This window comes from Armigeres subalbatus, unplaced genomic scaffold (assembly GCF_024139115.2).
Source record: "Armigeres subalbatus isolate Guangzhou_Male unplaced genomic scaffold, GZ_Asu_2 Contig152, whole genome shotgun sequence".
Lineage (NCBI taxonomy): Eukaryota > Metazoa > Arthropoda > Insecta > Diptera > Culicidae > Armigeres > Armigeres subalbatus.
In genome coordinates this window covers 729,706-740,439 of record NW_026942308.1, presented here as the reverse complement: position 1 = coordinate 740,439, position 10,734 = coordinate 729,706, and the positions used below count along the sequence as shown (strand labels likewise).

Sequence of the window (10,734 nt, the reverse complement as noted above, 5' to 3'; positions counted from 1 at the left end):
TTTACTATGAAACAATAAGATATATTATTTCCTCGTAAGATAAATCAATTTGTTTACTTAAATCATCTGTTCTCGTTTGCACGTGCAGCAAGCCTTATCGCTCAGCCAAATCCGCACAAACCCCACACTATCAAACGTTCCTCTAAAAGCTAAAGAGTGTGTTGGATTCCTTAATATATAAAGACAATTCATCGAAGGGCTGTTGATTATACATGACATGAATGACGATTTTGGGGATTAAAGATTGACAAGTTCATAACTGCAGTAGCTCCTCAGTCACAACACAAAATTCAACAAACCCCTAATGATACTGGGCGGTGCAGGGGGCACCACTTCGTTCGGTCTGCCTCGCCGCCGTGCTTACGATCCGACGATGATGTTGTTGATCGGAATATGTATCAGTTTGACGAAGAAACCGATAAATCCCATAATGCAGAATCCAATAGCCGTGGCGATTGCGATCTTCTGGAACTCGCGCCTGTCGGGCTTGGTGCAACGTTTGATCAATCGGATCGAGTCCTTGGCGAAGGAACGGCCCGGTTCGTAGATTTTGGCGATTTGATCCATTCTGGTTTGATTTGAATCTGTAATGGAGATTTTTTATTAACAATTACCATCAGTTATTGAAGTAATTAAAAGTGAAGTGAATATTTACTACAGTGTAGCTATTGAAGATGTGGCAGAGAAAGTCAGTCGGGTGCAATTGAACAAAATTTAATTAGGGATTTTATTCTAATTCTGTTACGAAATTCATAGATATTGTTCATGCAATTACTTTTTGATTAATTAAAATTGGTATAATTGAACAGTTTTGGCTTATAAATAATGGTTTTCATCGAAAAAATGAAGGTAATTACACCCAAACCAATTATTCAAATTTTAGTTGAAGTACTGAAAATCATTTGTAGATGTTATGATAATTATACAATACATACTTTTATTAGCGTCGATGGAGCAGTAATTCACACAAAATAGCACGAGAAGTATAAAACTTTTCCACAAACCACACAAACTACGTTGCTTCTGCACGGGCTTCCAAATGAAAAGTGTGATGAATTTGCCTGCCTTTCCTTCGCGGTGCTCCGTGCTGATGTGTTGAACCCCAACTGTCAAAAATTGATTCCACGTCGGATGAACGCGAAGTAAATCCGACGCAACGTCATCGGGTCAAAATGGCCGAAACGTTACGTACTGTCAGAGGGCTGTTACCTGGAGTAACGCTTGGTGACGATTGCACGATGGGTCAAAAATTTAAATTCATAATCAAAATTCAGATTATTGCACATCTAATATGAACTTTGTTCGTAAAACTTAATCTCGCTTATTATCGTAACCTCCTAGTCTGCTTTAGCTTTGAGCCGAGTTGTCAATGAACTTGTACATTCAAAAAGTTGATGTCTTAAATATTTCAAATATTTATATTGCCATGGGGTCTGTGCCTAAAAATTAAGGCTTTTCCAAGGCCAAGTCAAGATGAAGTCAACCTGAAGTCAGCATGCGTCAACGAATTTTAGTGTTTTGTGAAAGTACTGTAACAAGAAGTTTTCTTTCAAACAATAGAAATTAACAATTTACCAAAATAAAAATATTTATTTGAAAATCAATAACAATTTATTAATAGTCGATATTATCACCAATAACCACTTATTGAAAAAAGTAGAGGGTTTGTTTTAAAAATACGATCGCAAATTGAACGCAAATTTGATCATCAACAATGTTCATGCCGGACGGCTAATAGCCGGAAAGTAGTCAATTTACTGTTAAAAAGCAATTTCAACATTGGCCAACGAAATTGAATTTTCCAATACTTAAATGCATTGAATCAATTGTTTACAATAGGTGTACAGAATCTTGGAGAGTTTTTTGATTAATTCTTTCCAAATCTCCGGAAGCCTTTGAAAAACGGCTGAGTTATTGGCTCGTACTTCCTGACCTCTTTTCGTGACGGTCCCAAATTTGAAACTTTCGAATGACCCCCCTATCTTACCGAAAGACTTAAATCTACGTCAAAAAAATATTTTAAACCTATGCAGCAGCTACAACCCGCTCAAAAATTTCACTTCTAAAATCACAAACGTTGCATTGGAATCCACTATCCGCCAGTCGATTTCCCTGCAATGAACAAGAAAAAAATAAATACTCAAATATATAATACCAGTCTCGGAAAAGCTTACCTGCAGGCAATAGTAACAGAACACATGGCCACATCCCATGTGATGAGGTAGAGTAACCCTTTCGTTGCAATAAACACATCTGCTTCCGGTATCAAGCACAATCTTATCCGCTTTCCACGCTGCATTTTCCAGCTTCAACATGTTCCTTAACCGGCGCTTCAAAGCATGATAATTAACGATCGGTATTGTGAATCCGAGCAGTTCCATGAACCCGGACCATATCAACTCCCTCGTCATATACGAATACCCAACAGTCCTTCGTTTGGCTCCATCCATCGAGTGGTGTTCCAACCGCAGAACATAATCCACAAGTGATGGCTTCCGACCCGTTCGGAGGAACCGGAAGAAGTTGATGAAGTTCAGACACGTTAGACAGTTTTCTACGATCGTTATCATTCGCTGTAAGAAGGTGACACCGGTCAATCGAAACTGGATCAATTCTTTCAAGTAACCCAATGCCACGGTTAAAGCGTAATGGGCTTTAAGTTTCCCGCGCTGAGCTGGTCCTGTTCGTAGGTGATGGAAAGCATTTGTTGGCCGAACGTGGCAAACGATTTCCGGACCGAGAGGCCCCATAAGGTAGAGTCTGTTAGGAGATTTATTTCGGGCTGGAAGCGGCTTAGAACGCCAGGCTGCAGAAGCACATTGAACAGTTTGTAAATAAGGAGGTCAGTTTTGATGTAAAGAATGAGTACGTACCGGGAGATTCCGTAGAACGCTGTGGACTTGATTCCTTAGTATGTTGACTATTTCGATGTCAAGTTGAATAGAATCGAGCTGATCAATACAAGCATGTTAAGAGTACAGGATTGAGTCTACCCAGAATTATGTTTACCTGATTCACCCGTGGAACAAAATTAGTTTTCATTTTTAACAAGCTACTGTTTTTCACAAAACCTGGAACATAAAATTTACCAAATTAAATTTTATTTATTTTCATAAGAATATGCACAGTGCTGTTATCACTTTTATTTTGTTGTGACTTTATTTTCTTTTTACGATCAGAAGAAAATTGGTTAGAAAATTGCTTCGAAAGGAATACGTAACGTAGAGATCAAAAGGTTACGAATGTAACGCCTTGATACAAAACTCGGGTGAATGTCGTTGCGCCGAAAACTGATCTGGCCGCTCTCGCTGGAAAAATTTATAGCCAAACCACAGACAAACAGCCATAAATAAATAGATAAAAATAAAAAAGCTAAAAATAGACTGAATTTCAATCTAAAACCATAATTGGTCTATCCACATTTGGTCTATATTGAAATATTTTATTCCCGCATAATGAAAAACGACATACCATATAGTCAAAATTGGTACTCTCCTAAATTTTATGCCGCCAACTAAGGGTTCTTTCACAAATTACCTAAGGCTTAATTCGATGAATTTTGACCCCCACTCTCTCCCTCGTAACATTTTTTGTATGGAAGGTTAATTTTTTTTGTATTTAACGTTACGCTTGGCCTGACCCCCTCCCTCTTTCTACGGCGTTACGTAATTTGTGGAAGGCCCCTAATACCAATTGCAGGAGATTTCGGGGAGCAGTACCAGGCGGGTTTTATGGGTGAACGCTCTACACGCTTAGCTTAGTTTACCCATAAATACGTAATCCTTTCACCCATATATGGGTAAATGCAAATTTACTGACATTATGAGCAAAATTCACTCATAAAAACGGTGAATTTCACTCATATTATTAAAAAGTTTGTCTTACCTATATTTGGGTGATCAAGTTTACCAATTTTTGGGTGAAAAAATAATCTTGTGTAACAATTCTTCTCAACATGGAGGTTCGGATCTCCCGGAGATTTTTCCTATTAAATTCAATGTTGCCGCTAAACAATAAATCAATCTTATTATTTTATACGATAATATTGATTGGTGTTGCGATATTTTTATATAAACAATGTAAGTATAGTCATAAAAAATTTACAGTTCTAAAATATTCAATTAAAATTTGATCTTGCAGAATGTTCATCCCATTTGCGGCGATGCTCGGTAGCATCAATCGTCATTTCGAAGGTTTCCGTTGTAGGCGAGGCTCAATCTCATCAATAAGTGTTATAGGAACATAATATGTGCAACGCCGGTCATTCCTTATGAATCGTGACGTTTGATGATGATGACAACGGAAATGGTGCTCGCAACTTCGAACACCAAAAGTTCGGACACAGAACGATTGTTCCAAGCTGCTACAAGCTGCTGATATTTATCGATATTACAGTCGTGATTCGTTGGTTGAGCCACGACCTCGACCCAACTAACGAATTCGGTTTTTTAGTTGGGCCAACTGACAGCAATTTGAACACGCCCGCATAATAAAAAACAACATGTTATATGGTCAGAATCATTATTACGATGTAAGATATAGCTTCACAGTTTACGTTGCGGTTATCGAATACTTTTCGATCGATTCAACCATAACTGCTCGACATCATCACTAAATGTCAACATATAACATGCTGTCTCTAAAATGTTCTTTATTTCCTGCATTATATGTCAACATTTTATCATACTGTTGAGCGAAAATTTTGCAAGCGAAAACAGACGATTTTTTATGGTGACATAACTTAACAACCCATTCAACATATTGTTAGTTGTCAAATAACCGTACCACAAACTGTTAAAACTTTATATGAGATTGTTCATTTACAGTTGTCAACAGTAAAGGATACTGTTGTCGACCGCACGGGAAAATATCCATGTACAGTTTGTAATTATGCGGGCGTGTATTTCGACTTGAACACTACAAATGATGTCCAGTGACGCTCAATCCCGTTTCCGTGTTTACATTGAATTTTGACGTAGGGTTGCTTTTTAGTTGGGCCACGACCCAACCAGCGGAGGATCAACTAAAAAGTGACCCAGGTTATGAAATCCCAACCGGCGAATCTCGACTGTATTGGGATTGATCATAAATGCCGTGGGAGAGGCTTTTGCGCCTTTTAAGAGGGAGACAGCGAGGATTGGACTCACGATCAATACCAGCAAAACGAAGTACATGGTTGCTGGGCAATCAACGTGGGTTCGTTAGTGGCTCGGTTAGTGGTGGTGGTAGTGAAATGGTGTTGGATGGTGAAAAATTTGAAGTGGATAGAAGAATTTGTGTATCTTGGAACATCAGTGACGTGTGATAATGATGTTACCCGCGAGGTGAAAAGGTGTATTGTAGCTGCAAATAGGGCTTATTAAGGACATCGTAACCAGCTTAAGTCCCGTAGTCTGCAAACGAAGACAAAATTCGCGCTGTATACTACTCTGATTCTTTCGGTGGCTTTATACGGCCATGAAACATGGACATTAAGGCTAATCGAAGAGCTTTCGGAGTGTTTGAGCGTAAGATACTGCGGATAATACTCGGCGGTAGACAGGAGAACGATTTCTGGCAGCGTAGCATGAATCACGAGTTGTAACAGGTGTATAAAGGGCAGGATGTGATTAGGCTTATACAACACGGCAGACTACGGTGGGCTGAACACGTTGTTCGTATACCGGAAGAACGTCAAGATAATATTTAGTAGAGAATCCGGAAGAGGCCACAGACTTCATGGAAGTCCGCGTACACGATGGCTTTCTGCAGTTGAAGAGGACCTGAGGACGCTCAATGTTCAGGGCGACTGGAAGTGATTGGCCCAGGATCGAGTCCAGTGGAAAAGGATACTTCATTCTGTTGGGCAGAGGTGGACACAGCGCAACGGGTAAACACAAACGGAACCGGCCGTGGGAGAAAGAAAAAACACAACACGGGAACTTTCACGGGGACAACGAAATAAAATTCGACTACACAGTACGAGTCATGGTGGCATAATAAAAATATGTTTATTTATTTACATCTTTAGTTCATTCTTGTCATCAAAACACACACATTCACACTTAGTACCCATGTGGTCAATCTGCGAACCAACAACTTTTGGGTACAATGTTGCCAGATCGCCAGTTTCTACGAGGAACAAACATTGTTTAATCCAACACTCCTTCTCAATGGTTGGCCTCGTATACATTTTACACCAGAATTATCGTATGCTCCTCCTTCACCAGTAATGCATTCTTGTCGTCACTGCTCACCATTATTCGTCACTGCTCCAATGATGTTCACTTCACCGTCCTCTGCATTTTAAGCCAACTTCAGTTTGTAAAAACACTCGTGCTTCTCTCCTGCCACAACTCCTTTGCCGATCGCATCACGAATCATACAGCTGTCTTTTTCGAAATTCACTGTGAAGCCCTTGGACGTCAGTCTGTCCACAGAAATCAGTCCACTTGTCAGCGTCGGGACGTATAGCACATTACTAAGCTTCACTTGGATCACATTGTCGTTTCCATCAAAACACTGAATGGAGCCTTCACCACATCCCGCAGTGGCAGCAATCTTCCCGTTGGCCAAAATCACATCGGGACCATCCACGCTCTTCAGCGACTTGAAAAAGTTCTTATCACTAGTCATGTGATAACTGGCACCACTGTCCACAAACCACGACTCTCGTTGTTGTTCACATCCAGCCATAAAACATACACCGGCACCATTGTTGTTGTTCACTTGCTTGGCATTTTGCTTCTCTCTCGGTTTTCCGGCTTACTATCGTCTTCTTCTCCTTCTTTCTTCTTCGCCAAATACTGCCGGCAGTTTCGAATATAATGCCCCGGCTTTCCACAGAAGAAGCACACCCGCTCCGACGTTGCCGCACGTTGCACTGCCACACTTTTCATTGCTGTTGTTTCACCTATGTCCACCGCCGATTTACTTGCACGTTCATTTCTCCTCTCGAATTCGTCGAGGAGCTTCGACTTCACCAGTTGCATGGTGATGTCGGCATCGGCACGACTTTCCAAAGCCGTCACTAGCCCACTGTAGGAATCCGGCAAGCTCCGGAGAATCATTGCGATTCGAAGGGTTTCTTGTAACTCCAAACCCGCGTTCGTTAATCGATCGAACAGATCGTCCAACACCATTAAATGATTCTCGAGATCACTTCCTTCTTGCAGATTCAGTCCGCAAAGCTTCTTCAACAGAGACACTCGCGAGGTAACCGTGTTCTTCTCGTGGTACTCTCGCAAGTTGTCCCAGAACTTCTTCGCACTGTTCGCGTTTTTCACTAAACCGAACTGATTGTCATCAATAAACAATCCGATAGTGGCACGAGCTTTCTTGTCGTCTCGCGTCCACTGTTTCGACACCGTTTCTGGCTTTTCGTCTTCGATGACGTACCACAATTCTTCTCGCGTTAACATCATTTCCATTCGAAACTTCCATATTTGCCAGTTTTGATTATTCAATCTGGCAAACGAAATCTTGTTCACGTCCGCCATTTCGTTTTACGGCACGGAACACTAGTCTTTTACACTCGAACGAACACGCAATTTCTCACAACTTTCTCTCCTCTATCCGGAACTTCCCTGGGCACCATAACCTGTTGGGCAGAGGTGGACACAGCGCAACGGGTAAACACAAACGGAACCAGCCGCGGGAGAAAGAAAAACACAACACGGGAACTTTCACGGGAACAACGAAATAAAAGTCGACTACACAGTACGAGTCATGGTGGCATAATAGAAAAAAAAAGGTTTATTTATTTACATCTTTAGTTCATTCTTGTCATCAAAAACACACACACATTCACACTTAGTACCCATGTGGTCAATCTGCGAACCAACAACTTTTGGGTACAATGTTGCCAGATCGCCAGTTTCTACGAGGAACAAACATTGTTTAATCCAACACATTCAGCGTAGGTTTGTTAAAGAGCTGTAGCACATCAAGTATCAAGTATCAAGTTATTCTTGCTTAACTTTTCAAAATGACCTAAGTAACATTTTTTCCATGAATTAATTTGAATAGCGCAATCAACAGAACAACATGAAAGCTATTGATTGCTGTATTCAAATTAATTAATGAAAAAAATGTTACTTAGGTCCATTTGAAAAATTAAGCGAGAATTACCCCCCTGCTTATCCGGAACTCGCTCATCCACCCCCCTGGCGTCCTATACTACCACAAGGGGTTTGACAATAGCCACCATGTCCACGGACGGTAGCTCATTACCGTCCGTTGTTATTGTACGAAAATAAACATTATGTGTTTTGTTTACTATTTGTTTTGGTTAAATCTGAAAATTGTTTTCGAAATAATTTGCAAGATTTCCATCTTTGACCATGGGAATTATGTTATTTGATGATAAAATATAATAAACTAACGAATTGGAGTGAATCGATAGGTGAAATCAAACGCTACACGAAATCATATTTCGTAACTTCTTCTCCCGCTCCGAATCAAACAAAAGATATTATTGTCGCGCTTATCTTTTTCTAGAATGCTGCGGCGGTCTTACACTCGCAGGCTCGACTGCGAAGGTAAACGTCAAGATAGCCGCCGTGTTAAAAGATAGGCAGAATTATCCCGCTCAAAACAAAACCACGTGCTTTTCGCGAAATGACAGCAGTGTTCGATTGTATTAGTGAGAGGCAACCGGAGTCACTGAGTACATGGAGAGTGTTTATCGTGGCAAGTGCATACGGTTGGTGAGATTTTCATTGACTCTGTTGTGTTTAGTGACCGTTGCGATTACCTGAGAAGCAACCAGCAGGAAGCCGCAGTATTCTATATTATCTCGAGATGCATAATATTATTGTTTATACTGTGATGAGCATCACAGTTGAAATGGTCCGGGGATGCAATTCGAACAACATTCAATAGTGAATTTGAAATGAAATAAATGGTGTGCAGAAAGATGTTTTAGGATTATATTTACATGCCCATAATAGCTGGTATTATTTTTGAATAATTTGAAAATATGTAGCCAACAATAGTTTGGATAAAATTTAGTTGCTTGTAAACGCACGATTCGGGAGAAGTACTTTTCAAAATGTATGCTGGACATATTCATGAAGATGTTCGCTACGCTGAAAAGCATGTCTTGCCACGGGGTTGCGCTCATCCGATAACCAGTGGGAGCAATTTATTGTTTACACACGCAAGAGTATTCATTGTTCTATGTGTTGAACGTTGATTAACTGTTATTTCACGAAGGAAAACGAAAGAAAACCTACGATGATTTGAAATTTGTGCTGTGATTTCGTTTATATTCATTTGTACGGATTTGACAATCGGATTTACGAGATAAACCTCGACCATTTGTTGGATGAAAAGATATTTTAGTTACTAGATAAAGATTGTCGCTGTCGTCGCTGTCCGGAACATCTTTTGCTGGCGAGGATAGGGGAGCTAAATGTCAAAGAAGGAAAATCCATACGATTTGACAGGTATGTACCACACATGTTTCGGACAGCAGAACAAAGGGAACAGTAGCGACAATCTTTATCTAGTAACTAAAATATCTTTTGTTGGATGCCGTTCTAAATTATTTCTGCGATGATATGTAGAAAAATATATTAAGCTCTTTTAGTGGAATGTATTAAACCGTCTAAGACGAATTAAGTACTGTCCATTTAATTCCACTAGTTAATTTTCGTAATCTTTGCAGATACGTATTTCGACCACAACTGTGTGGTCGTCTTCAGTGTCTTGTACTTGACTCGACTTTACTAAAGTCGAGTCACAAATTGAAGACGACCACACAGTTGTGGTCGAAATACGTATCTGCAAAGATTACGAAAATTAACTAGTGGAATTAAATGGACAGTACTTAATTCGTCTTAGACGGATGATATGTAGTCAATTCCCAATATTCGGCGAGCTCTGTATAAGGCATTTTATGAGACGTTTCGCGGTGGCCCGTTTATTTACTTCTGATGTTTTGTTTTGGTATGATTCTGCGTGAACATTCCGTTAGGTCCGAACACAAAATAATGTTTGTAACGTTTTACTTTTCATTCGTGTTTTCTTCAGCATTTCATGCTTAGAATGCAATGGTATGAATTATCTAACGATACATTTTAAGAATCATATGAAAATCTATGTTCTAAAACCCTGGTAGACGAAAAGTAAAACAGGCAGAATTGATGATGGGACCCATCGGAATGTACGGCGCGAAATTACCAAACAAACGGGCTCCCACTAATTGTCAAAGTAGATAAACACGAGAAAAACAGCTGTTTCGATCTGTCTCATAAAATGCCTTATTTCATTTATGGTGGTAAGCACCAACGAGGATAATACTCGATTTAATACGGATTTTCGAAAATCCGGTATTAAAGTTAGTACCTCGAACGGTAAGCTTCAAACTCCCATTAAGTACGCAACCACTTTTCCCCTTGCAATGTAGTGAGAATGTGTGTGTATGAGAATGATGAAATCATAAATAATGAACGATGACTCTTGCTGTTTGTTTTGTTTTCTACTTCGTGAAAAATTGCTTTCAATTTGTTCAGAAAATCAAAATTCAATCAGCTTTTTCAGCAACTGAAAATAATGTTTTCTATTCAAGAAATCAGTTTTCCAGGATAACCTCAACGATGATGGAAATGCATTTTTTGGAGACATTCACATTACGATTATGGCAAGGGTAGAGCAACTTGGACTTTCGAAAGAAACGGATCGGAAAATCGCGAAATTTTGAGTGCTTTGTGAAATGGAAGGTTTTATTTAAGCAGAAATCGAAAACCGGAA

General features: G+C 39.8%; 2 protein-coding genes across 2 annotated transcripts; both read right to left on the bottom strand.

The window, feature by feature from the left end:
• On the bottom strand, positions 1-1,093 carry LOC134202917 (protein transport protein Sec61 subunit gamma). The gene is made up of 2 exons (XM_062677928.1): positions 936-1,093; positions 1-584 (listed from the first exon to the last, which is right to left on the bottom strand). Exon 2 carries the CDS (start codon positions 565-567, stop codon positions 361-363), a length of 207 nt encoding a protein of 68 aa, XP_062533912.1. The 5' UTR covers positions 568-584; positions 936-1,093; the 3' UTR covers positions 1-360.
• A 495-nt stretch (positions 1,094-1,588) lies between these two features.
• Positions 1,589-3,146, bottom strand: LOC134202907 (peroxisome biogenesis factor 2-like). The gene is given in 5 exon segments (XM_062677916.1): positions 1,589-2,112; positions 2,175-2,668; positions 2,671-2,806; positions 2,874-2,951; positions 3,010-3,146. Coding segments are annotated over 5 exon segments (828 nt in total). The 5' UTR covers positions 3,043-3,146; the 3' UTR covers positions 1,589-2,025.
• Positions 3,147-10,734: the final 7,588 nt, after the last annotated feature.

Excerpts from the sequence above, each read along its gene's own strand:
- LOC134202917 (XM_062677928.1), bottom strand. The coding sequence starts at position 567 with ATGGATCAAATCGCCAAAATCTACGAACCGGGCCGTTCCTTCGCCAAG.